Raw genomic sequence first — 26282 nt, forward strand, 5'->3', positions numbered from 1 at the left:
ATTGGACCAAATTGAATTATGAACTAGACAACAATCCAGTCTGGATTCATGTTAAAAATCAACCAAAATGAAACCGATTAAAAATTTATGTCAAACCGTCAAAAAACGAAAACCAGCGACCCAATTAACCATCCAAACTCCGGTTCGTATATAGACCAAAATTTGGCTAATAAAATAATTAACTTTTCACATTTTTAAGCAAAACATGATTTATGAAATTTTAATAAATATATCTTTCGTCTTTTTCTTTTGACCTCTTTGTAACTCATAAATCATAAGAGCAAGATTATCGGCGTCTTTTAAGAGGTCCTTATTGCTGACTAGGATAAAAAATAAATGAAAAATACAAATTACCTTAACAAACGTTCCTTAACTAAGGACAAAACACAACGGTTCTTGTAAGACACGTGTCGCCTCTCTCTCTCTCTCTTTTCCTTGACGACGCCGATGACTCCTCTCTCTCGTGATCTCTCCCGATGGTCTCTCCTCGAAATCAATCCGACGCCGCTCACCTCTCAGTTCGAATCCGCCGGCAAAACAAGTCCCCAATTTCGACTATATCGCCACCGTTTCTCAAGCCAAGCCACAGGCCGCAACAATCGTCGCCAACGATTTCCGTCACCGTTTCTCTCTGTTATACTATCTCTGCCACCATGAACATATCATCTTTTTTTTCTTATATATGTATTATACCAGCAAGTCTTTCGCAAATATTTTTCGTCAGATTTGTTTGCTAGTTCGGATGGAAGAATTTTTTTTTTGTAACTGACGGATGGAAGAATTATGTATTGAGTCATTCTTTTATTGTTTCCCTATTACTAATTCTCTATTGTTTGATCAATCTGTAAATCAGATGAGCTCAGTTTTAATACATTTTAGATAATATATGTATTGTTGGAGCAATGAATGAAGCCAGATGAAAGTTAAATTGATGTATATGTTTGGGGGAATGAGGCGAGAGTGGTTCACTTTCAGATAAGTTCAGATAATATATGTATTGTATTGTAAGCTTTTGGCGTGTTCTCAAATCAGAAGTGCATAATGAATATGCTTACGATTCTCTCTCTCTCGGAGGCTCCTCGACGAAACGGAAATGGACCGTTTTGTTTGCTCTCTCTGTGATTATTGAATTTGAGAAAGTGTTGCAGCTGTTGCACTTGCACGAAAGTGGATGAAGAAGGTGTTGCAGCTGCGATGATTTTGTCACTCACTGAGAGGTTTTTTATATCCACTTCCCCTCTCTCTTGATGCTTTTTCTTTTCGTTTGAAGCAGAGAGTGTTTGCTTTGATGTATACACTTTAACCTGCTTGCTTTGTCTCTCTCTGTGGCAGTCTTCAGAGCTGTAAAGATGAGATTGCTTCATGTCAAGTATTCTTACTACTCCTTAATCTGTTTTTTTTTCTTCTTTTTAATTTATTTCTATACTACATCAGTGTTCTTTTTTGTTGTTTGACTTATTTTGTTTGGTCACAGAGTGAGCTTGAATCAGCAAAAGCAGAGATTGATAAGTGGAACTCAGCATTTAAGAAAGAGTCCTTTGTACCTGCTAGAAAATCTCCTGGTTAGCCCTCCTTCTCCGTTCAGTGTTGTAATTGGTTTGCACTTTCTTCCTAAACCGTCTTGATAGTCTCTACAACGATTGTGTTTTGCCTTTGTTTTCTTTCAGAACCTGAATTTGTGATTGACTACATCCAAACTCTAAGATCTTCCGAGAAGTCTTTGAAAGAGGAGGTTGGCATTTGGCTAATAAGTTCTGTGTTCTTTACTTCCTTTTTTATTCAGTTGGAAATTGCACAAATGAAGAAAAAAGTCTTAATAAGTTCATTGTACAATGTTCATACATATTCAATGATGTTTGTAATTTTTTTTACTAAAAGACCTCTATAAGTCCTACCAATAATCAAAATTTTTGTGATTGTCCTTAACCATTGTCCTTAACATCACAATAATACTAAAATAACCTAAGGACCAAATTTTTGGTCCTACCAATAATGATGCCATCCATAAGTTTAAATTTTTCAGGTCAAGATATTTTTTCTGTCTAGTTCTCATTTTGTTTAAATTTAATTTCATAATAATTTGTGTCGAAAACTTTAATAACTGAAACATTTATTGTTGTGAAATTTTTACAGTTTGTAATTTATAAGAAGAAAAACACTTGTTTCATTTGAAAATATATATTTTTAACTAATATGTATATAACTTTTTAAAGGCGATGAAAATTTAAAATAATAAATATTTGGAGAATAAATTTCAAATATGCTTTTCGTATTGATTATAGATTTGCATTATTAAATTATTTTCTTATTTTTGTTACATTTTAATTGTTATTTTCTACATTTTTCTAAATATTATGACTATTAAAACATTTGATTTGATATGATCTTATCTTTTTAAACAATATACACACTATTTACAAAATATCATTAAGTTTTATTTAATTCAATTAAACTCGATCGAACTGGTTCGAACCCGGTCAAACCATAATGACTCATGACCTAAAATATTTTTGATTTTTTAATCGGTCCGGTTTTAAAAATACTGGTTTTTACCCATTCTTGACATATCTTCCTATACAACTATACCCTTTGAAGATGTTATTCCATAAATAGAACATAAAATCTTGTAAGGACCTAAGGTTATGGTCTTTGAAGTGAGTATTGAGTAGGTCTAATCCAATTTCTTGCGTTGTTGTTGACTTCTGATGATTTGTGTGATCGAATTATGGAAAAGAGGTTTCAGGTAACGAGAGAAGAACTTAGGGATTTGTAAGATTGAAAACAAGGAAAGGGGGTAAGTGAGAGAGAGGGAGTTGAGATATACATATAGAGAGTATGGTTTGTGTACGCTTTAACTTTAGTATCTTAGGATCCAAGTAACTTCTTCCAATTTCTTTTTTTTCACCAAAGTGTATTTTTGTCTAGATTGACTACTTGAATCAAGGAAAATTGGGTGGTATAACACCAAAAAAAACCAAAATTTATTCACTAACCAAAATAACATCTCTCGCATCTTTTCTCTTCCTATCTTTTTCTCTACCTTCTTTCTACAAAACTAATTTTTCATTTTTTCTTCGCTATTTCACAAATAAGCCCTTAAATCAATTTGGATCATACACCCACTGTTAAAAAAGCTAAATTGATCCCCTACATAAACTAATAAGATTGGTTATTCTCTTATTTTCATTTCTTAAGGTTACTACTACTATGAAAATTTCTAAATATTGTTCCATATTTAAAAGTTCTTTTAAAAACCATACAATCTCTTCATGGAAACAAGATCTTTTGGGAGTTTCCTTTTGATTCTTCAACTCTCTCACTCTTTGTCTGAAGCAGCTACTCTGTTTTACTTATTGGTCATTTTTAAAGATCTTTGGAGAGTTTCCTTTTGATTTCTTCATCACATAGATTTCTGCTCTGTTTTACTTACTATAAGCGTTACACAAATTGCTGAAGAAGAATAAGAGAAACTGTTTTGTTATTTTATCATCCCAAAAAGATCCATAAGACTACTACAACACAACAACACACAAGTGCAAACTTTCATGGGGCTCTAAACTAAAAACTCTACATTTGAATCAGTCATCACCATAGGCCTTGAAACAAAACCGTTCACGGTAAGGAGCGTTGAAGAAAATATCAGCCTCCAACCATTTCGGGTACCTAACAAGGTCTCCAGCCAAAAACTGCATAAACCTCTTGCTGCCTTCGGGAACAACACGAACCTCTCCTTCTTCAATGTAAACCAACTGATCAACCTGCCAGTCCCACGGGAGTTTGCATTTCCCAGTCTTCCAAATCGACCATCTCGAAACCCCTAGCTCCTCAAACCGTCTCTGTGACACTTTCCGTTCCACCTTAACATTGTATAGCTCCTCCAACGGTGTTTGCATTGAGTGAGAGAATCTGTAAACGGTGTGGTCATTATAAAACTTGCCATAGCTGCTTGAATCTTGTGACACCAAGTTAGGATCTGCGGACAATGTAGAGAAGAAACATTAGAATCTAACCCTAAGACATATGGGAACGTTGTGATGTTAACTAGTGGTAAATGTAAAAAGTATGTGAAAGTTGAATTGTTGTAAAGCATGAGGCTTTATCATCTAATCAACGACACAAGGGCAAAATAAAGTCAGGATCCAATAAATTTGTATATGCCCCAGGATTTGTTAATTCGATCGGAGAATTGAAATCTCTTAGCAGTAATTAAGAAAAAAAATCAGAAAATTCAAACTCAAGAAGGGAAGAAACAAGTTGTTGATTTCTAAGCGTAAGACAGGAATATAAATCAATCCTGAGTGAGACTTTGTCGCTTCCAAAACCCTTAAACCTTGAACCAGACAGAGGCTTATCCATTCCTCCGGCTTATGAAATAGTTTTGTTACTTCAGTATCAAACAAAGTACTCATGTCATGCAACTGTGTGAAATAAAATAAGAAACAAAAATAAATCTTATTTTATTGACTATCGAATCAGTTTCTTACAAATGGTTTCAATCTCTTCCTCACTTTCGTACTACTCAATCTACTCTAGATACCAATGATTTACTACAATCTATTGAATTCACCATATACATTCTTTTGGTTCAAGCTACGATCTTCACATCACCAACTTCATTGCCTTTATAGGTTCTCTTCTGAAGCCCTGACCGCATGTTCGAGTATTCTTGGTAGCAAACGACTCTTTACGTTCTTGTTCTCTGATCCTCTGCCTCCAAAGCTGGAGAAGGGCTAATGCAGCATTGCAAATCGCATGGTCTTTGTGCTTGGCAAGTCCCTGAAGCCTCTCCATCATCCTCCTTGGCTCATTAGGTTTTGGAGAGACGTTCATCTTCATGAGCAACGAGATAGCCTCGACGCAGCGAGACGCGTCTGCTTTGCCAGGGAGAATACCCTTAGCGTTGGCCAAGTCAGCCGCTTTCTTGGCTGCTTCGAACAACTCAACCATCTCCTCTGTATTAGGGTTTCTAGAATCCTTCGCTGGAACGTTCTTGCAAGCAGCGACTCTCCTCGGAGGAGGAATCAAGGTTTTGGTTGTAACCCTACCATCTTTGTCGTTAATGACCCGTCTCAATTGCTGAGGAAGAGCCGTGGCGGCAGTTACAGATGAAATCTTGTGAGAATCTTGAAGTGATCCACATGGAGGCTTCTTCGTAACTGACTTGCAGGCATTGAGAGTTTTGTGATCTTGTTTATTGCCCGAAACCAAAAGATCGGTCCTTGCCTTCTTCTTGGTCAAAGACCCGACCGTTGCCCCTTTCCTCTTCAGACGACCTGCGTCAAGACTAATGGATTCGTCTGTTCCTTGGGAGTAGAGCGTCTTCAGCAAGGAAGTAAACAGAGATTGAGATACTTGCCGGATTCTAGGGTTTCGGTGTCTTCTCAAAGTCTCGAGCTTGAAAATCGACTCGGAGAAGTAAAGAATATCCTTGACCGAGAGAGACACAGACTTCAACCGAATCAATAGATCGACGCAACGATCGACTCCACCGGGGCTCCGAGTATCGTAAGTGCTCTTGATGGCAGCATCGATCAAATCCTTCATCATCATCTTCTCTCTTTTCTTTTCTTTTCTTTGTTGATTCTCAGGTGATTTAGGGTTTGATGAATGATTTGCGAGAAGAAAAAATAAGGAAGTAATTGAAGAGTGCTAGTGAAACATCAAATATATATAGTGGTGAGTCGCAGAAAAGGAAATAGCCGTAATTGCTTTGAATCCAAGCAACTTGTCAATTTGCTTTTTTCCAATTTTCTAGTTTTAGTTAGTAAGGGTAGTTTCGTCAATTGATCTTTTGGGTTTGTTAGAGTTGCGACAGTTGTTGACGGAGGTGGAACTGATACTGATCTGATATGGATGTTTCGTCAATTGATCTTTTGGATTTGTTAGGGTTCGCTAATTGCGCATTCGACGACAGTGTTCGTTAACACACCCAAAGTGGCTTCCTCTGGGCTTAGAGAACACAGGTCAATGCTTTCTCTTTGATTCCGTCTTTTGAAATTTATGTTTTTTTTTTTCTTTGTGAAATCAATGCCGTAATTTCTGCTGTCTGCATTGTGATGGAATCACTTAATGGCCTACTTCTGCATAAGCATGGCTAACTTTCGTTATGGGAGATGTTATTTATCTGAGAGTATAAGTTCAATCATTTTCGATACTCGCACGGTATCAGAGAAGGAGAACCAGTGTTACATTGAAGGCATGGCTAATGGGAAAGAGGATTTGGTGTACCCCAAGAGTGTCTACATAATTGGTGGCTTAGTGGATCGAAACCGGTTCAAAGGGATCAACATGACCAAGGCATTAAAGCAGCTAAACTTACTATAGGAGAGAGATAGTACAGTTTATGAAAATGTCCAGTTCTCAGGTATGCACGCAACTTCCATAAAGAACTAATGTGTTTCTTAGTCTTCACCCACTTCAATTGGGCACACAAAAGTCCTCTCGTTTCAACATACTGAGCTCCAATACATTTGATGTTTTATCGCCTATAATGATACGGTATTTCCGTATGTCACCAAATCAAGAACAAACAATGGATACATGTTCATAAAACACAGATCCATCTCTCAAGGTGTGAAGAGCTTAGAAGAAGAACCGGCTCTAGAACATCAATGAGGAGATTTGCCAGGAAAGTTCACAAGAAAATCTTAGTAACCACAGATAAAAGATGAAAAAGAGTTCTAACAAACTTTGCAGTTTCTTGATTGAATGAAACGTAACCGAAGACTCTGTTTTTGTAGAGCTTTCTGTTTGGTGGAATGAATAATATTTCCTGTATCATATACTTTCTTAAGCAACCGAGGATCCTTTCTCGTCTCCCATAGATTAACAAGATCCCAATCACTCAACGTTTTTTTTTTGTCTTTATTTCGAGCCTTCTAAACTCAACACAATACAAAGTACAAACTCGTAGGTTTTAACTACACCAAAATTTCAAAAAAAACTCGAGAAATCATCTACAAGCTTCCGTGACAAAACAAAAAAAAAAAACTAATTTCAACCGTTCACTCGCACACTCATTGTTCCTTCTTTCCCGAGTGTTCTGCAGTCACTGAATTGCTCTTGTAAAAGTTTCCAAGTTTCTCAAAGTAAGAGCGAGTCTTGGTGTGCTCAGGCTGTTTCTTGCTACTTTCCATCACTCTCTTGTAGTACTTGTTCATGTTCTCCCACTTCTCCTTACACTTCTTAGCAGATCTTTCGTACCCTTTTCCCTTCATTCTTGCTGATATCTCATCCCATATCGCTCCCTTGTGCACCCCTGTCTTCTCCTCCACTTCGCTTCTGCTAGCTATCAACGCCTGCACTTCCTCTTGCGGCCACCTTCTTCCGCTTGGAAACACAAGCGTTACCTCTCCCTGTGTCTGATCCCATTCACATCGGTTGTTGGAAATGGTCTGGAGCGGCTGAGCGATCTTGATCTCTTCGCCGATTACACTTTTGATGAAAGAGATGAGAGACGAGCTGCGTGACATCTCTTGCCTCCGTGCCTCCTCGTTCTGTTTCATCCTCTCCATTTCCTGTTGCCTCCAAGCTTCCTCGCTTCTCACTCTCTCTCGCTCAATCTTCTCCATCACGTTGATGAGTTGGTTATGCATCTGCTCTTGCCGTTTCATCATAGTCCCCACCAGCTTCTCCATGAAATGCTCCAGCTTTTCCCTCGTTTGCCGCTTTCTTTTGCCCGTGACGGCCTTGCCAACGCCCTGGGAAGAGTCTTCCTCGCTGTCACTGTTAACAGATGAACTACAAAACCGAGTAAATATTAATCAACTGTCAGTACTACAATAATCTTATATGTGCCACCACCAGATAAAACCTCTTACAAGCTCATAATCTAACTAATCTTTGCTGCACATTTGAAGATACTGTCCTCAAAACCCAAGAACTTAAGACTAATTGCTTACAGGAATAAACAACACTCAAAACCAAAATAAAACCATCACTATAAAAAAAGGTTGTAATGACACCACATCAAATCTGTTAGCTTATCTATTAAAGTTCAATGCTTTTACCTCAAATAATCAACCAATATATAAGTGTCTAATTCTACCAAATAAGTTTCTAATAAACGTGAAAAAATAATTACTTTTTCACAGTAAACAGATCCAAAGTCCAATAGAAACACAAGTGTGACCAAACGAACATGCAATTACCTCAGAGACACACCATCACGAGATGTACCATGTCCCAAGACTCGACCTTGAACCACCTCCCTTTCGAGCCCACCCTTCCCAACCCCACGCCTCATCAACTGACCACTTCCCTCCACGTCAGCAATCTTGGACCCCGAAGGAGCATCGAAACATCCCTCTTCAAGAAACCCCATCTCGGGAAGCCTATCAAGACTTCCGGCGAGAATATCGAGAGGATGCCGATCCTCCGCCACCAAAGGAGACTTGTTAACAACACACCTGATGGGTTTCAGTTTCTGAGGCGGCGGCGCCAAGTCCGCGAGCGCAGCCAAAGCGTCGTCGTTTCCTCCTTGAGTTCTCATCGAACGTCCTCCGTACGCCCAATCGGAGCCACCGAACGGGTCAGCATCCTCGGCAAAGTCGTCCCCGAGACGTTTCCGACAGCTGCCGGCGAGGAGTTCCATAAGCAAACGTAAAAATGGTAACCAGGCGGCGTCAGATACGGCCAGGTAAAAGCAGTTCAAAAGGGTAAAAAAAAACAAAAACTTTGGTGCGGCGACTCTGTGAGTGCTGTGTAAATTGACGATTATGCCCTCGAACGAGCGAGATAACCTCCGTTTTATCCTCACTTCAGTCGTTTTCAAACCCGGGCCCCAGACGAATATTATATGGTTTCGTGTAAAAGCTAAATACTCCTCCTCTGGGGTCTGTGGCTCAGCATTGCCATACCGACACTATTTTTTACGGTTTAAAATCATATCACGTCACTTACACTTGCGTGAAAAATCAAATAGACGTTAGATTTTATCATCTACTGTAAAAGATTGAGAAGATGGTTGTATCATTGATAAATTGATAAATAGATGGTTGGTTCCTTTTGATTGACATCATCATACATTGGGATTGAGGGGAAAGGAAAGGAAAGGGAAGTGCATTGGTGCCAACACAGGTTCTCTACTACGCTCATCAATCTGATAGGTATAAAGTAGCTTATTACAGAAAGAGAGAAGGGAAGGAGATTGAGAGTGATAACGCTGCAGGAAGTGTGGAGAAGAATAAGAGGACGGATGGAAGCAGTAGTTCCTCTGGTTGAGAAAGAGTGTTTGCAGTTATATCGAGTCTGTTATATGAATTACTATAAATAGTAGAGTCGATGTGTCAGTTAGGATTATGCTTGATGTTGTTTGTGAAAGACGCCATGAGTCTTAACACCACAGTCGATATGAGACTGATGGATTGATCTGAGTTCGCTATGAGAGCTTAGATTGATTCATACTCAAGCTGTAATTCTCTTTTACATTCATAATAAGAAGTATTCAGTTTGTTACAAGGTGTAGAGCTAGCTTAAACCTAACATTGGTGCGGTGAAACTGATCGAATCCAACGCGATGCGATCTCCGACGTCTTCTCCGATGAGATCGCGAGTTCCGATGGATCAAGAAGAACCTGAAACAACGATGAAGGAGGAAGTGGTGTTCTTGCGCGGCGGCGGAGAACAAACTCCGATTTGCGCAGCTGGAAGATCACTTCAAACAGATCATGACGACGCTTGGGAAACGTCCGATCGACTACGAGGAAACACCAGATCCTCACCGACGTCATCCAGAATCATCGAATCACAATACTCAGGTACCGATTCGAAACTGGGAACATAATCCGGAAGAATCTCAGCTAGGTTATCGATCTGGTCAGTTGAATCTTGCGAATCGTGAACACATGTTGAAGAAACTTGAGATGCCTAAGTTCGAAGGTAGCAATACGCACGATTGGATTGTGGATGTAGAACACTTCTTTCGAGTGGGACAGTTCCGTGATTCTGAGCGACTAGATATGATAGCGCTATGTATCGAAGGCAGAGTAAAGAAGTGGTTTGCGTGGGTGATGAGAAGAGGTGGTTTCAGGGATTGGTTTGACTTCAAGAAGCAATTGATTCTTCGCTTTTCAGAATCGATCGACGATGAACCAGAAACAAGATTGTTAACCTTGAAGCAAACAGGAACAGTTTCAGACTATGTATCAGAGTTTGAAGAGTTATCTTCTCAAGTAACGGGGCTGGAGGATAAGTTTTTAGAAAGATTGTTCTATACTGGTTTGACTCAGGAGATGAAAGAGGTGATAAAGATGAAAGATCCACAAGGACTTTCTCAGTTCATAGCGGCAGTATTGAAGATGGAGAAGAGTACATTCTGCAAGGTGATGAGCGGAGTGACGACTGATGAGAATAAGACTAATACTCAAAAGTTCTCGAGTGCAGGAAAAACAGCAAAGACAACCAGCTTTACGAAGACTACAGAGTCGGGTTCAAATAAAGAAACTCAATCAAATCGGAACAATTTGAGACCCCGACTTCAGTTTTCAGATGCTGAGCTTGATCAGATGCGACGGGACAAGATTTGCTTCCGTTGCAAGGCACCGTGGACACCAACACATAAACAAGAATGTCCAAACAAAGTTCTTCGAGTGATGACAGTGATTAATGGGCTTCAGTTAGAGGTGGTGGACAACTCACAAGAGTGGGAAGAAGAAGCATTAGTCAACACTCAGGAACTGCGCACCTTGTCGTTTAGTTCATTCCTCGGTTTGAATTCTCCACGAACGACGAAGATGCGAGGTTGTATTAACAACAAAGAGGTGATAGTCATGCTCGATAGCGGAGCATCTCACAACTTTATATCTCCAAAAGTTGTGAGCAGGCTGCATTTGAAAATTTATGCTGATAGCAGCCTTGACGTGTTGTTGGGGAATGGATTTACAGTCAAAGCTCATGGGATGTGCAAGGCTGTAGATTTCAGACTAAACCAAACTGACTTCACGTCCGACTTCATCTCTTTAGAACTGGGAAACGTGGATGTGATCCTTGGAGTTCAGTGGTTGGAAACACTTGGCCTATGCGAGGTTGATTGGAAGCAACAAGTATGGTCATTTGTTTATAAAGGACAGCGAGTTACTTTGTATGGCGATGAGTCCCTGCACTGTAATAAACTCTCCTTTAAATCACTAACTCCAATATATCGTGGTTGTCATCGAGAAGGGGCAGTGTCGATGGCTTCTGCGAGCGTCACGTCCATGAAACCAGATAATCCCACATCACAAACTTGCGGCTCTCCACAATTGTTAACCACATTGTTGGAGCAGTTTACAGACGTTTTTGCAGTACCTTCTGGATTACCTCCGATAAGAGGCAAAGAACATTCTATCAAGCTTCATCCAGGAGTGACGGCAGTGTCTGTGAGACCGTATCGGTACCCTCACGCAAGCAAGATTGTGATGGAACAAATGGTGGCAGAGATGTTAGCTTCGGGAATCATAAGACCGAGCAACAGTCCATTTTCAAGTCCAGTACTCTTAGTCAAGAAAAAGGACGGATCTTCCCGTTTTTGTATTGATTACAGAGCATTGAACAGAGCCACCATTCCGGATAAGTACCCCATTCCGGTAATTGATCAACTTCTTGATGAACTACATGGAGCGTCAGTCTTCACGAAGCTTGACCTTCGCTCAGGTTATCATCAAATTCGAATGGCAGAAGAAGATATCAATAAGACAGCTTTTCGTACTCTTGAAGGTCATTACGAGTTTTTGGTAATGCCGTTTGGCTTAACAAACGCGCCGGCAACATTCCAAGCTCTGATGAATTTGGTTTTCAAACCATTTCTGAGATCATTTGTCCTTGTCTTTTTTGATGATATCCTGGTGTTCAGCAAAAATATGACAGATCATGTGGAGCACTTACGTTTGGTGTTGCAAGTCTTACGTGATCAGAAACTGTTTGCCAACCAGAAGAAATGCACATTTGGAGTGTCTCAGGTTGAATATTTGGGTCACATTATCTCAGAAAAAGGAGTGGCTACTGACAGTTCCAAAACAGAGGCAATGCTTCAATGGCCAACACCGAAAACTGTCAAGCAACTGCGTGGGTTCTTAGGCCTAACAGGCTACTACAGGCGGTTTGTCAGATTGTATGGTGTTTTAGCTCGTCCGTTAACCACTTTATTGAAGAAGGAACATTTCTTATGGAATAACGAGACACAAATTGCTTTTGGGAAGTTGAAACAAGCGATGGCTTCAGCTCCTGTGTTAGCTCTACCAAACTTTGATAAGACTTTTGTAATTGAATCAGATGCTTCGGGTGTGGGAGTGGGAGCAGTACTGATGCAGGATAAGCAGCCAATAGCGTTCTTCAGTCACGCTCTGTCGGACAGAGAACAATTGAAACCGGCCTATGAGAGGGAGCTTATGGCTATAGTCATGGCAGTGCGCAAGTGGAAACACTACCTGATTGGTCGTAAGTTTGAAGTTCATACAGATCATCGCAGTCTCAAGTTTCTACTAGAACAAAAAGAGGTGAATTTGGAATATCAAAAGTGGCTAACCAGATTGTTGGGTTTTGATTTCGAGATATTCTACAAACCAGGGTGTGAAAACAAAGCAGCAGATGGTTTATCTCGATCTATGTCAGTATCAACTTTGTTGCTTTCTTTAACGGTACCAACGGCATTACAGTGGCAGGAGTTGGATAATGAGTCTAAATCGGATCCCTACATTCAGATGATGATCAGTAAGGTGAAGGAGGGGTTATTAAAATCTGAAAAGCTGAAAGTGATTGATGGAAGGTTATGGTCAAAGCATCGGTTAGTCTTGGCAGCTTCATCTCGCTTTATTCCTTTGATTCTTTCAGAATGCCATGACAGTAAAGAGGGAGGTCATTCGGGAGTATTGAAGACAGTTAAGAGGATTCAGAGATCTTTTTATTGGCCTCAGATGTATAGACAAGTGCAAGAATATGTGGCGAATTGCAGTGTGTGTCAAACTCACAAACACTCGACGTTATCTCCTGCGGGTCTTCTTCAACCCCTACCTATTCCACAAAAGATATGGGAAGACATTAATATGGATTTCATAGAGGGATTGCCAACATCACAGGGAGTTAATGTGATCTTAGTGGTCATTGATCGTTTGAGCAAATATGCTCATTTCATTGCTCTTCGTCATCCTTTCTCTGCTCGAGATGTGGCTATGGCTTTCATGAGAGAGATAGTACGTTTACATGGATTCCCAAGGAGCATTACTTCGGATCGTGATCGTATATTTCTCAGCGCGTTTTGGACAGAGGTATTCAAGCTAGCAGAGACGAAACTTCAGTACAGTACAGCGTTTCACCCTCAGACAGATGGTCAGTCTGAAGTTTTGAATCGATGTTTAGAGACATATCTGCGTTGTTTTGCATCGGAGCATCCACGCACTTGGTCCAAGTTCTTACTCTGGTCTGAACTATGGTATAATACTACTTTTCATAGCTCATTGCAGACGACTCCTTTCAAAGTGGTGTATGGACGTGAACCTCCGACTCTGTTACCATTTGAGCCAGGATCTACGCGCAACTTCGAACTGGAACAAGTACTGTTGGAGAGAGATGAAGTGTTGCAGACTCTCAAGTTGAAGTTAGCTCGTGCACAACAGATAATGAAGGATCAGGCTGATAAACACAGACGTGATGTCCAGTTAGCAGTGGGTGCCATGGTTTACTTAAAACTGAGACCATATCGCCAACAGTCAGTGGTCAATCGTTTTTGTCAGAAGCTGGCGGCTAAGTTCTATGGGCCGTACCGAGTACTGGAACGAGTGGGTAACGTGGCATACAAGTTGCAGCTACCTACATATTCGAAGATTCATCCTGTTTTCCATGTATCACAGTTGAAACTGGCTTTGAATGCGAATGATCAAGTACTCGAGTTACCACGCGTTTGTTTGGGAGAAGATCAGGAGGATGTGTTGCCTGCAGATGTGATTGATAAACGCTATGATCCTCGGGGAAGATTGGAATTGCTGGTGACTTGGAAGGATAAAACAGAGAGTGAGAATTCGTGGATGTCGTATGTACAGTTTGTGGAGCAGTTTCCAGGTTACAAGCTTGAGGGCAAGCTTGGTTTCGTTGGGGGAAGTATTGATAGGTATAAAGTAGCTTATTACAGAAAGAGAGAAGGGAAGGAGATTGAGAGTGATAACGCTGCAGGAAGTGTGGAGAAGAATAAGAGGACGGATGGAAGCAGTAGTTCCTCTGGTTGAGAAAGAGTATTTGCAGTTATATCGAGTCTGTTATATGAATTACTATAAATAGTAGAGTCGATGTGTCAGTTAGGATTATGCTTGATGTTGTTTGTGAAAGACGCCATGAGTCTTAACACCACAGTCGATATGAGACTGATGGATTGATCTGAGTTCGCTATGAGAGCTTAGATTGATTCATACTCAAGCTGTAATTCTCTTTTACATTCATAATAAGAAGTATTCAGTTTGTTACAAGGTGTAGAGCTAGCTTAAACCTAACACAATCCTTTTAAACGAGTTTGGTTTCCTTCTTGAGAATTGAGAATATAAAAACGCAAATCGATGTGCAATTGAGTTTTAAAGTTTTTTTTTTTATTTGAGTAACGAATTATGAGTTGCCGTTTGGCGAGAAGCTATGGTTTTATCAGATTGTTGATGAATCCAGCGGCTAATGGGCGTCTGTGTTTTCCGGCTGATGGGTTCTCTGCGTTTCGCAGGGTCTCAACGGCGACGAGGAACAGATCCATGTCCGTTTCTTCCTCCTCCACGAACCCGATGGCTGGTGAGGAGGCGAATAACGGAGGCGTTACAATGCTTCCGGTGGTTGAAGACAAGTACGGTGGCGTGATGACGGAGGTTAACCATCCCATGGATCCTTCTGCCTTCTCTGCACTTCTACAATCATCTCTCTCTACATGGACTCTTCAGGTTTCGCTCTCTCTTCTTTCTTCTCTTTGCTCTAGGAACCGAAGTAACGTGTATACTAACTCTTTTGTATACGCTAGGGAAAGAAAGGAGTGTGGATCAAATTGCCGAGACAGCTTATCGGTCTTGCTGAAGCTGCTGTCAAGGTGTTGTTTGTTTTTACCTGATGCCTTTTATTTCACTGCAATGTAAAACCCTGTTTGTATATTGTAACAAAACTGGTTGTGTTTTTTTTTTTTTGTGAGTAGGAGGGATTCTGGTTTCATCACGCGGAGAAGGTCTACTTGATGCTTGTCTATTGGATTCCCATAGTAGGGGATACGATTCCTTCCAATGCTTCTCACCGTGTTGGCATAGGTGCCTTTGTCCTCAACCACAAGAAGGAGGTTTTTTGATGAGATGAGATTTTTTTCAGTATGTCTGTTTGGAACAACACTGATTCACATCTCTGTTTTTGTGTGTTTGAATCCAAAAGGTGCTGGTGGTTCAAGAGAAGACGGGAAGATTTCAAGGCCAAGGTATCTGGAAGTTCCCCACCGGAGTAGTCAATGAGGTGCTGCTTCTTATCATATCCCATTACACGGTTGGGTTCTGAATCTCTGATGTGTTTTTTGTGGTTGTCTCAGGGTGAATATATCCATGATGGCTCGGTCAGAGAGGTGAAAGAAGAGACAGGAGTAAGCCTTCTTCATTCATTACTTTTTACATTTCTACATGAGATCCAAGAGCTTAACCCTACTCCTCTCTTGGATCATATGTTTTTAGGTGGATACAGAATTTGTCCAAGTATTGGCTTTCAGGTTCTAACTCTAACTCCAACTGCAACCACATCATCTGCTTATATTGCAACTTAACTGATTCTTATCTGATTACAATCCTGGCAGACAGACCCACAAAGCTTTCTTTGAAAAGTCAGATTTGTTCTTCGTGTGCATGTTAAACCCCCTTTCTTTGGAGATCAACGCACAGGAGACTGAGATAGAGGCTGCTCAGGTACACATTTTCACCCCCCCTTTCAATGTCTCTCTCCAGTCTCTAACACCTAAACACTCCCAAACCTCTTCCTCTTTTTTTTTTTAAAAAAACGCTTCAGTGGATGCCGTGGGAGGAATACACAAAGCAACCATTCGTACAGAACCATGAGCTACTAAGATATATGACAGCCATTTGCTCTGCTAAAACCAAAGGAGACTACGAAGGCTTCACTCCTCTCCGTGTCTCTGCACCTGATCAACAAGGCAACTTGTACTTCAACACCCGCGACCTCCGTTCCCGCCATTAACCCCTCTTTCTCACAACAAGCAAAGCAAGTCCCCTACAGTTTTCATCAAACCTGGTTTCTTTGCTGCATCTCTATGTAAGCATTATGACACTTGAATCTGAAAACATTTGCATTCAATGTGATCCAAATCCAATAGTTTGAATACAAGATTAAACGGAGCAGATTCGTTAGCGAATCATATAGTTCCAGACACACTTGATCCTCTTTACACAGCCTACATAACCAACATGATATTTAAATAGATTGATGTTGCGAACTCTTATGGGTATGAATAGGCATGTTTATAAATGTATCTATATACAGAGATCCACTCTCACCAATCTCTCAGGTCCTTGTCCTACCGGAGGCAGCTCCTCCTCCACCGTCACCGCCTGTTGACCCATACATATGGTTCTGCTGGTGGTGAAGAAACTGATGCTGGTGATACTGCATCCCACCACCGTAAAACCCACCGCCCTCACCAACACCTGCATCTCTCTGATGCTCTCCAGCTTCGCCACCTGTATGTGGCCTCCCAAGTCCAGCCCTCTCCCCTTCGATCTCCCTAAACCTCTGCAAGTAAACCTTCAGCGGCTCAACGTAATCCTCGAACCCTAGAGTGGTCATAGCCCAAAGCAAATCGTCGCCGTTGATCGTCTTCCTCTTCTCCTTCTGGCACTTATCCGACGCCTCTCCCGTGACGAAGCTTATAAACTCGGAGACGCACTCCTGCATCGTCTCTTTAGCATCTTTGGAGATCTTGGCGTTTGCCGGCAAGGCCTTCTTCATGATCCGGCTCACGTTAGCGATCGGTAGGAACCTGTCTTGCTCTCTGGGAGACAACGGAGACTGTCCGTTTTGTCCTCCACCGGAGTCCTTGTCGGAATCCCCCATTCTGAAAATTAATAAGAAATGTAAGAAAAGAAAAAACAGATACTTCACTCTTTTTCAAATCATCATGGCTTCTTCACCATCGATGTGTACAGTGCAGTGGTGGTTGACTGAAGCGAGAAAAATTAGGGTTTTAGAAATTGAATTGAAAGTGTCTGCTGGGAAGAGTCGCCGGCGATTTTATAAAGCGACGATGCACCACTTATGTTCACTTGACACGTGAGTTTGCGTCAACCGTCTGTTTACTGATAAGGTTCTGACAACTGGGTACGCGCTTAACCGTCTGATTGTAATGAGAGAGATAAACAGCCCTTTAAGGATCCGCCACGTGTTGTGGGCCGTTAGTGGACCCGGCTTACCTTTTGTCTGTTAATTGTAAGACGCACGCGCTCAAGGGGAGAGTGTTTGACACAGAGAACGGGATAAGCCGGAGCGTGGATGACACGGATCGGAAGATGATGGCGATATGGAGACAGAGGGTAACTGCTACTCAACGACCTATCGGTCAATGTTACATTTCTAGTTTTAATGTCTTGAAATTTATTTAAATGAAATGGGGTCGGATGTGGGTGTGGTGGGGTTCATTGCCATCAAGCTGCATCGACCAATCAGATCAAACAGCTGTCGGAGTAAGGGTCCCAGTTTCCAACATTTGACGGTCTTGATCATCTCCGATGGACCCGACCATAGTTAGCTTTACTGAGCGCGTGATTAAGTAACTCTAATGACATAATTAATCTCCTAATGACATTACTAGTGGTTAGCCACCTGGAAATCTAATGGTTCAAATTGTTCAGTACTTCAGTTGTCGAATTTAAAAGCCTATGAAAGATAAATGGATCTGTTAGTAGCTCTTCTGGCCCATACTCTTCTTCCTCTTTTGGTAAAATTTTGATAAACTGTTGTTTGGTCAACTACACCTTTAACCTAAGGACTAAGGTATTGCTAGTGCTGAGTGACTCCATCAACATGGCGAGGAGGACAAAACCCACAAAAGTGAAATCTCTAGGCTCAGGTGTTAAAAGCTGAAATGTGGGTGTGACTTGAGAGAGTACAATTGGCTACGGTGAACAAAAACTATCATCACCGGTTCTCTTTTTCTGTGACACATCACGTCCAACAATATAATTAAGAATGATGTTTGCATCAAATTATGTGTAAAGGTAGTATGATCACACTTGAATACATCAGATGAAATGTAACAGCAGTGACCCAAATGAAACTGGCTAAGAGACACATGTCTCTAGACTTTGATTAACAGAACAATGAAGACAAGAAAGAAATAAAGTCAGGACTCTGGCGCTTTGGGGCGACTTTCAGAGACAATGAAGCTTGCAATATCAGCACAACAAGTAAGCTTGTCAGATTTTTCATCAGGGATCTCAACGGAGAACTCTTCTTCAATAGCCATCACTATCTCCACCCTATCTAAACTGTCCAGCGACAAATCCTTTTTGAAATCAGCCGTTTCAGTTACCTGTCATCAAACCGTGTTACAGCTTCTTAACTAAAATAAAAAACGCAAACAAGAAGAAACAGTAGCAGTGTTGTACCTTAGATGCATTGGCTGTGTCGTACTTCTTGACCAGTTCAATAACCTTACTCAAAACCTGATCTTGGCCTCCTCCTCCTCCTGATGTGAAATTCATTTTACTAATGAAAACATTCTCCTTCTCCAGAAGCAAAACCGGTCTGACCGGCACTCTGAGTCTCAAATGTTGCAGGATTGAGCTCCTGATGCAACGCATCTTCCAAGTGGAACTGAAGCAAACCCACGAAGAAAACGATTCAATTGGAAGAATTTTACAGTAAAGTTTCAAGCTTTACACATGGTTGGGATGAACAGTTGGTGACTCGCGGAAGGAATCAAAAACATGTTTATACAATTCGAAGTTTCAGATAGCAACACATAGGTTGATACCCAGATGAACAAGAGTCAACCAAGAGCTTTGATTGAACATAGAAACCATACCTGCGAGGCTGCGACTCTGTGAATGAATGAGAGAATGTCTTTCTGTCTTTTAGGTCGTATTCTTTTGGAAGCAGGAGAGTAAAAAGAGAGACTCTATCTTCAGCCTACTTGAAAACGTATATGGGCCGACAAGATTTTTTTTGTTGGCCTAATAATCCTTTTGGAAAGGCTTTTCATCTTTTAAAAAAATGTGGGCCCACTATAGTGTTCATCCTCCCGCTCAGTTCTAGAAATGGGCATGTGATGATGTTCTTATAAAATATTTTCCCCGATTTAGTGAGACTGCTTGATCTTTCAGTGTAGGGTATTAATAGGGCAAACTTTTGATGCCAAACAAATAAATAGAGCAAAGCTTTTATGTAAGAGATAGCTAGTAAATAGGCTATAAAAAACATCCAAGTATTATCGTTATTTCGTTAGTGGAGGATATTAAATACCTTGTGTCACACTCGTAGATTAAACATCTGATGTTCCTTCTTTGATGAAATCAATACAATTTAATGAATAAATGGTGGGTACTACCAATTATTTTAAACTGTGGATTAAATGTTGGCCGGGCGAATAATTTAATTAGTGATATACACCAATGTGTTGTAAATGCGACCATTTCTTTTTATCGTGTTATGAATTATGTGATGCACTTGCACCAAAAAAAAATTTATGTGATGCATGTAAACTCGTATTGTACCGATTTAACTGATCCGTAAATAATTACATAACCAAGAAAGAAACAAAAATATAGAGATTTACGTAAGTCATTCTCTCAAAGAGAGCAGTATAACTAAATTAATAAATTAGTAGTGATTAAAGGTTAAGGAATAAAGATGAATGAATAGAAAAAAAAAAAAAGATGAATGAATAGAAGGTATGGGTATGAAAGTTGGTAATTATTTGGATGCACAAGGAATGCCTTCTGTCCTTGAAACATCTTCCACTGAACTATTTTAATAATCATTCATTCAATTATATACTTTTTTTTTTTGAAAAGCAAATATATATATGGACAATAAAATTCGTGGGATGCCAATCTTTATCGTCATCAACCATTCAATCCCCCATGTTCCTCCCCACTTTGATTCCCCATATTTTGTTTTTATAAAATTTTCCATGTCATATCATTTTTATAGTAAGCTGAATCAAATATTTGCTAACAAAAATAATTATTGTCTATAGAATTACATGTTGAATCTTTTTCAGAGTTAGCTGCTTGCTTAACGAACCACGCCTTGCACTTTGTTGGATATGATAAAATATGTTTGGTATGTAAATGATGCTGATGTGGTATCAACCAATGTGAATGAAGAATAAAAACAAAACAAAACTGATATTTCAAAATAAAAGGAAATAATTTACCAAAAAAAAGAAAGATAAATCCGTAATTAACTCGGATAATTCTGTAACGGATCTTAATCTTAATTATATTTATATCTTTCAAGTAGTCCCATGTCTTATTCATGATAGATTTTGAAAATCAAAACCTGTGTAAAGTCTCAAAAAAGGCCAAGATTTTTAAACAAATGGGTAAAAGGGGTGTACCACATATACCATTGCCAACAAACAGTCGGTTATTAATTATTAATTTATTTTAAATTATTATTACAGCAGAGAGAAGAAAATTCGAAAAGGACGAAAATACCATCGTCTCTAAGCCAAACATTCCATATAAAACCAAAAAAACGTAAGAAAGAGCTTCTCTTCCCGATTTTTTTTTTGCTGTTTCTCTTCTTCCTACTACAAACTCCATCCATCCTCCATTTTTTTCTTTTTGGCCATTTCCAAAATAAAAAACAGTAAAAGATCCATTTTTATTATTGGACGAAAATCAAAGAAGAAAAAGAGGGCCTCACAACTAGGGCTGGGCAAAAAATCCGAACCCGAAAAATCGAACCGAACCCGATCCGAAAAAGTAGCACCGAACCCGAACCGAAATTGATTAAATATCCGAACGGGTTCAAAATTTCGGTATTTAAAGAACCGAAACCGAACCCGATCCGAACCGAAGTATTTTGGGTACCCGAATGTATCCGAAATAAATTTATATACTTAAATATATACATTATTTTTATATATAATGTATATTAAAAATATTAAAAATATATAAGATACCTTTAAGTTTTCCAAAATACTCGAAAAATATATGCAAATAGTCAAAAGTAAATGTTTAAAATAGCTAAAGTATACTGAAAACACCAAAATAGTTAAATATCTATTGATTCTTTATCCAAATATTCAAAGAAAACCAATTCATATTTTAAATCAAGGTATTTTGACATATATGTTATGAAAATTTATATGTAATATATTATCTTTCTTATAGATTTTGAAAATTTAAAGTATATAATGAATTTTGAAAATTTAAAAACATTTTAAATGGGTTATCCGAACCCGAACCGAACCCGCAAAGATCCGAACCGAACCCGAACCAAAATTTAGAAAAATCCGAATGGGGCTGAAATCTTTGATCCCGAAAACCCGAAACCCGAATGGACTGAACCGAAACCCGAATGGATACCCGAACGCCCAGCCCTACTCACAACCCTCCCTCCCTCTTATTAAAGCTTCATCCTCTTCAATCTTTTAGATTTCAATCTCCCTTCTCTTCCTCTTCTTCCCTTTTTTTTAAACTTCGGTAACATTTCAGATTCTTTATCTCTCCTTCTCTCTGTTCTCTTATGGGTTTTTGATATATTCTTCAAAGCTTACACCTTTATTTAACCTCGACCCCATGTGTGTTTGTTATGCTTGCAGGAATCCAGGATCGTGGGTCGATCGGTTCTCACAATCCGATCAAGACCCAGTAGTTCGTTTTCATCCATACATCATTTTTTTTTCTACAAAAGGTTTTGTAACAGATGATTTCTGGGTGTCTTGAATAGTAGATTGATGTTTTTCTGTTAGATCAAAAGATGTGTATATATATATTATATTATATTTGCAGAATGGAGATGGAATCATCATGATTTTACAGTTTATGCGATTTTACGATTTTGACAGAGAAAATTCAATTTCCCGATTTTACATTATGGTTTTGGCGGGAGAACCCGATTTTACGGTTTTGGCGGGAGAACCCGATTTTACGGTTTTGGCGGGAAAACCCGATTTTACGGTTTTGGCGGGAAAACCCGATTTTCCGGTTTTGGCGGGAAAACCCGATTTCTCAGTTTTGGCAAGAAAACTTGATTTTACAGTTTTGGCAATTTTACGGTTTTAGCGGAAAACTCGATTTTCTGATTTTGGCGGGAAAACTAGATTTCCTAGTTTTGGCGGAAAAATCTGATTTCTCTGTTTTGGTGGGAAAACTCGATTTCTCGGTTTCGGCGGGAAAACCCGATTTTACGGTTTTAGCCAAAAACTCAATTTCTCGATTTTGGTAGGAAAACTCGATTTTTTCCGGTTTTGGCGGAAAAATTCGATTTCTCGGTTTTGGCGGGAAAATCCAATTTCTCAATTTTCGCGGAAAACCCCGATTTTACAGTTTGTGCGATTTTACGATTTTGACAGAGAAAATTCAATTTCCCGATTTTGGCGAGAAAACCCGATTTCTCGGTTTTGGTAGAAAAACTCAATTTTTTTTAAACTCTAGATTTTTTTTGTCCATTGGACAACCCATGTCCATGAAACCCAAAACCCGTAAAGACCATTTTTTAAATGGTCATCCATATTTTGTCCATTAATAACCCATGGACAAAATGGGTGTGTCCATATTAAGTCCATTTAAATATGGACGTGGACGACCAATGGACGACCCGCCCATTTGACACCTATAGAATCATGTAAGCTGTTCATCGGTGGGATCTCTTGGGAGACGACCGAAGATCGTCTCCGCGAGTATTTCCAGAGTTTCGGTGAGGTTTTAGAGGCCGTTATCATGAAGGATCGTGCCACTGGTCGTGCTCGTGGCTTTGGTTTCCTTGTCTTCTCTGACCCCAACGTCGCTGAGCGAGTCGTCTTGATCAGACACGTCATTGATGGTAAACTTGTAAGTGTTTTTTTCATCAAATCTATAATGATTTTTTTGTTTGCTTGAATTAGAGGTTGCTGCTCATCCAAGCAAAGCTATTCTTTTTTTTTATTATTATTCATATTCCTGTTTTAGACGATATAGTATTTGTACATTGTCACAGGTTGAGGCGAAGAAGGCAGTTCCAAGAGATGATCACGTAGTATTGAACAGAAGCAACAACACTAGCCTCCAGGGATCACCTGGCCCAGCTAACAGCAAGAAGATCTTTGTTGGAGGTTTGGCTTCAACGGTGACAGAAGCTGAGTTCAAAAAGTATTTCGCTCAGTTTGGGGTGATCACTGACGTTGTGGTGATGTATGACCACAGAACCCAACGACCGAGAGGCTTCGGTTTCATCTCCTTTGAATCAGAGGAAGCTGTAGACAAAGTTCTGCAGAGGACATTCCACGAACTCAACGGAAAGATGGTGGAAGTCAAACTGGCTGTTCCTAAAGAAATGGCTCTGAACCCAATCCGGAACCAAGTGAATGTAAATAGCTTTGGTAATAGTAGAATCAGCGCATTGCTGATGAACGAGTACACGCAAGGATTCAGCTCGAGTCCAGTCTCCGGTTATGGAGTCAAACCTGAAGTTAGGTACAGTCAAGGATTAGTAGGTAATAGGGGTGGATTCTCACCGTTTGGACATGGATATGGAATAGAGCTGAACTTTGAGGCGGATCAGAGTCAGAACTTTGGATCTGGTTCCAGTGCAGGCTTCGGACGTCCCTTTAGCCTTAGCAGGTACGGTAGCCAGATTGAGTCAGGAGGAGCTGGGAACGGCTCTGTGCTAAATGCAGCAGCAAAGAACCAGTTATGGGGTAATGGTGGTGGTCTAGGTTACATGTCAAACTCGCCAATATCTAGAAACAGCTTCAATGGAATGTCTTCGCTAGGCAGCATCGGAGACAACTGGGGACGTAATAGCTACCGCAGTGAGGGAGGAGGAGGCGTAGGATTAGAAGCAATGAGAGGGGGTCATGTTGGTGGTTATAGCAGCGGCTCAAGCAGCTTGGAGAATGACTCTTTGTACAGTGACTCGGCGTGGCTTTCTCTGCCTGCAAAGGCGGAGGAAAGAATGGGAGCGTTTGACTTCATGTCTAGAGGACCAGCTGGATACATCAACAGCCAACCAAACGGAGGTATGATTATAATGAACACATTTTTTTTGTTTCATCTGAGAGCTTGAAACATTTGTGTTCTTGGGAAAAATCCATATGAAAATGGTGTTGTTGTTGCAGGAATTGCAGCTTAGAGAAGTGTGAAACCCATTCCATGGAGATATGATTTGACTATTTGCAGAAGAGAGTTTTTTTAGAAGATGAAAAAAAAATTGTTCAAAAAAAGTTTATTTACTTTCTTAATATTTTGATTGTTGTTATAGTTTTTATTTTTCACCCTTTTTCTAATTTGGGGGGGTTTTGTTTCTTTTATCTTTGAAGAAGGAAGAAAAGTGTAAACATAGTTATATAAAGAGACAAAAGAAACAATGAAGTTGTATTATGTTCTTGTCTTTATCTCTGTCCTTTTCAAAAATGTAGATATTGATTGACTCACTCAAACATGAATAAATACACGAGCAATGTATTGCCTAGAATGTAGGCAATCGCAGTGTGAAGGCGACATGTGGCTATCATGTGGATGATGATAAGCCAAGAGGACAAAGGAGCAATCTCACAATAATATCCATTTATGTGAAGTGGACCAAAAGAGAGAGAAGCTGAGTGTTAACAGTCCTAATCCCTCAACTCCTCTGAGAGCTTCAAGACTTTACTGGAACAGCCACCATTGTCCCCCACGCTTCTCTATAAGGTTATCTAATCCCACGAGACTCTCTCTCAAAGCAGTTAAGATGCGTTTGCTAGTAGCAGAAGTAGCTGCAGCAGCTTCACCATTGTCCTCTGCTTCTACAGAATGTAACTCTCCTACTTGCAGATGGAAGCCTTACTCCAACTCTACTGACTTCCAAGCAAACGCATCCGTCCTCCTCATACTTCTCTTCTCTGCTCTCGTATGTGCTCTCTCTCTGTGCGCTGCCATCCGTTGCTTTCTCCGGCCAACAACTCCTTCCGAGACTGACGCCAACGACCACAAGCCTGACCCTGAAGCTGATGGTTCATCCATTATACCTACTCCCACGCTTGTCTACTCCTCAGACCTTGAGCTTGCGGGAGCTGAAGCAGAGTGTGCCATTTGCTTGTCTGAATTCGAAGAAGGTGAGAGCATCCAAGTGCTGGAGAAATGTCATCATGGGTTCCATGTTAAGTGCATCCACAAGTGGCTCTCTTCCCACTCGTCCTGTCCTACTTGCCGGACTTCTATCTTCTTACAAAGCACCTTAGAGTCTGCACCATCAACCGAAGCTCCTTCAACAAACCAGATCAATGCTTAGCTTTCCTCGCTTCATCTCCCACTTTCTCATATTTCTTTTATCCAAATCTTAGAGTTATATCATGTTTTGCTTAGAGTTATATCATATGTTTTGCTTGAGATTACTACCGTGGTGATGTTCTGCATAGGTAAAACTATAAAACTCAGACAAATAACTACAACGTGTATGAATCAAATTATAAGGACATCTCTAACCCAACTACGTATTTTCTTCCAAAATGGAATAAAAGTGAATATGGAGTATCCCATTCCATAATGAATTTTACTCCATAAATGGAGTAATCTATTTTTTGTTTGTTCATTACTCCATTATGGAGTGAAAAATGGAGTAGTATTAGAGTATTTTTACTCTATATTCACTTTTACTCCATTTTGAAGGAAAATATGGAGTTTTACATTGAAGATGCTCTAATTAAACTCTAAACAAATGCAAAATAATAGCTCTATGAAAAACCCTCGGTGAGAAAAGAACTCTCTCAGGCACAGTAATCTAGGAGCGAAGCAACTAGGAGACCAACGGATAATAACGAGAAAACGACTACTCATTTTCTTGCCAAGAAAGGAAATAACCCACTGGTCTCTTCCCTCCACCTCTTTGGAAGCCCTATTAGTTTACCTAAAGAAGCTTCCTCCAAGATCTCCTGCACCCATCTTCTCGCAACCAAGCTTCCAGATCTCGAATCTAAAGGCTCTCTGTTCACCTACAACAAGAGTTCCACCATAGATTCCTCAAGATTTCGAAGCAGAAGTACCGAGACTCCGTTTCTACTCAACCAACTCCCATCCCAAGCAAGATTCAGCTACACTTAACCTTGTCTCCTTTCATAGCTTGTACTCGGAGTCGACTTAAACTCCTCCAGTAGCAAGTTTGCTGCTAAGTGA

General features: G+C 40.1%; 8 protein-coding genes and 1 pseudogene across 12 annotated transcripts; 4 read left to right on the top strand and 5 right to left on the bottom strand.

Annotated features, from left to right (window-relative positions):
* The first annotated feature begins 278 nt into the window (after positions 1–278).
* LOC108811283 (FKBP12-interacting protein of 37 kDa-like) lies at positions 279–1907 on the top strand. The gene is made up of 4 exons (XM_056988456.1): positions 279–1217; positions 1333–1369; positions 1475–1562; positions 1668–1907. The coding sequence occupies exons 1-4, from the start codon at positions 1195–1197 to the stop codon at positions 1886–1888; spliced, it is 369 nt and encodes a 122-aa protein (XP_056844436.1). The 5' UTR covers positions 279–1194; the 3' UTR covers positions 1889–1907.
* Positions 1908–3578: 1671 nt separating this feature from the next.
* On the bottom strand, positions 3579–3955 carry LOC130496410 (uncharacterized; annotated as a pseudogene).
* Positions 3956–4385: 430 nt separating this feature from the next.
* Positions 4386–5670, bottom strand: LOC108808024 (uncharacterized). The gene has a single exon (XM_018580229.2). It carries the CDS (start codon positions 5548–5550, stop codon positions 4600–4602), a length of 951 nt encoding a protein of 316 aa, XP_018435731.2. The 5' UTR covers positions 5551–5670; the 3' UTR covers positions 4386–4599.
* Positions 5671–6032: 362 nt separating this feature from the next.
* On the top strand, positions 6033–16281 carry LOC108811925 (nudix hydrolase 2). Of its 3 annotated transcripts, none has more exons than XM_056988454.1 (9): positions 6033–6364; positions 14675–14885; positions 14963–15028; positions 15131–15268; positions 15358–15435; positions 15509–15559; positions 15648–15682; positions 15767–15875; positions 15976–16281. In XM_056988454.1, exons 2-9 carry the CDS (start codon positions 14703–14705, stop codon positions 16162–16164), a joined length of 849 nt encoding a protein of 282 aa, XP_056844434.1. In that variant the 5' UTR covers positions 6033–6364; positions 14675–14702; the 3' UTR covers positions 16165–16281. The 3 variants fall into 3 exon arrangements, with proteins under 3 accessions (XP_056844434.1, XP_056844435.1, XP_018439539.1); XM_056988455.1 differs by lacking the exon at positions 6033–6364 and adding an exon at positions 14284–14385; XM_018584037.2 differs by lacking the exon at positions 6033–6364 and having other exon boundaries at positions 14530–14885.
* LOC108811924 (trihelix transcription factor GT-2) lies at positions 6841–8710 on the bottom strand. Its single transcript, XM_018584035.2, has 2 exons — positions 8151–8710; positions 6841–7740 (listed from the first exon to the last, which is right to left on the bottom strand). Exons 1-2 carry the CDS (start codon positions 8591–8593, stop codon positions 7017–7019), a joined length of 1167 nt encoding a protein of 388 aa, XP_018439537.1. The 5' UTR covers positions 8594–8710; the 3' UTR covers positions 6841–7016.
* Positions 16254–17278, bottom strand: LOC108811926 (nuclear transcription factor Y subunit B-2). The gene has a single exon (XM_018584038.2). It carries the CDS (start codon positions 17035–17037, stop codon positions 16489–16491), a length of 549 nt encoding a protein of 182 aa, XP_018439540.1. The 5' UTR covers positions 17038–17278; the 3' UTR covers positions 16254–16488.
* An 881-nt stretch (positions 17279–18159) lies between these two features.
* LOC108811927 (acyl carrier protein 3, mitochondrial) lies at positions 18160–19131 on the bottom strand. Its single transcript, XM_018584039.2, has 3 exons — positions 19007–19131; positions 18588–18795; positions 18160–18511 (listed from the first exon to the last, which is right to left on the bottom strand). Exons 2-3 carry the CDS (start codon positions 18780–18782, stop codon positions 18323–18325), a joined length of 384 nt encoding a protein of 127 aa, XP_018439541.1. The 5' UTR covers positions 18783–18795; positions 19007–19131; the 3' UTR covers positions 18160–18322.
* A 2456-nt stretch (positions 19132–21587) lies between these two features.
* LOC108811928 (heterogeneous nuclear ribonucleoprotein 1) lies at positions 21588–24524 on the top strand. Of its 3 annotated transcripts, none has more exons than XM_018584040.2 (5): positions 21588–21635; positions 21755–21954; positions 22773–22985; positions 23131–24151; positions 24251–24524. In XM_018584040.2, the coding sequence occupies exons 2-5, from the start codon at positions 21913–21915 to the stop codon at positions 24262–24264; spliced, it is 1290 nt and encodes a 429-aa protein (XP_018439542.1). In that variant the 5' UTR covers positions 21588–21635; positions 21755–21912; the 3' UTR covers positions 24265–24524. The 3 variants fall into 3 exon arrangements, with proteins under 3 accessions (XP_018439542.1, XP_056844438.1, XP_056844437.1); XM_056988457.1 differs by lacking the exon at positions 21588–21635 and having other exon boundaries at positions 21755–21846; positions 21945–21954; XM_056988458.1 differs by having other exon boundaries at positions 21589–21635; positions 21755–22985.
* Positions 24525–24667: 143 nt separating this feature from the next.
* Positions 24668–25523, top strand: LOC108811929 (RING-H2 finger protein ATL79). Its single transcript, XM_018584043.2, has one exon. The coding sequence runs from the start codon at positions 24862–24864 to the stop codon at positions 25399–25401; it is 540 nt and encodes a 179-aa protein (XP_018439545.1). The 5' UTR covers positions 24668–24861; the 3' UTR covers positions 25402–25523.
* The last annotated feature ends 759 nt before the right edge of the window (positions 25524–26282 follow it).

Source organism: Raphanus sativus, chromosome 6 (assembly GCF_000801105.2).
Source record: "Raphanus sativus cultivar WK10039 chromosome 6, ASM80110v3, whole genome shotgun sequence".
Lineage (NCBI taxonomy): Eukaryota > Viridiplantae > Streptophyta > Magnoliopsida > Brassicales > Brassicaceae > Raphanus > Raphanus sativus.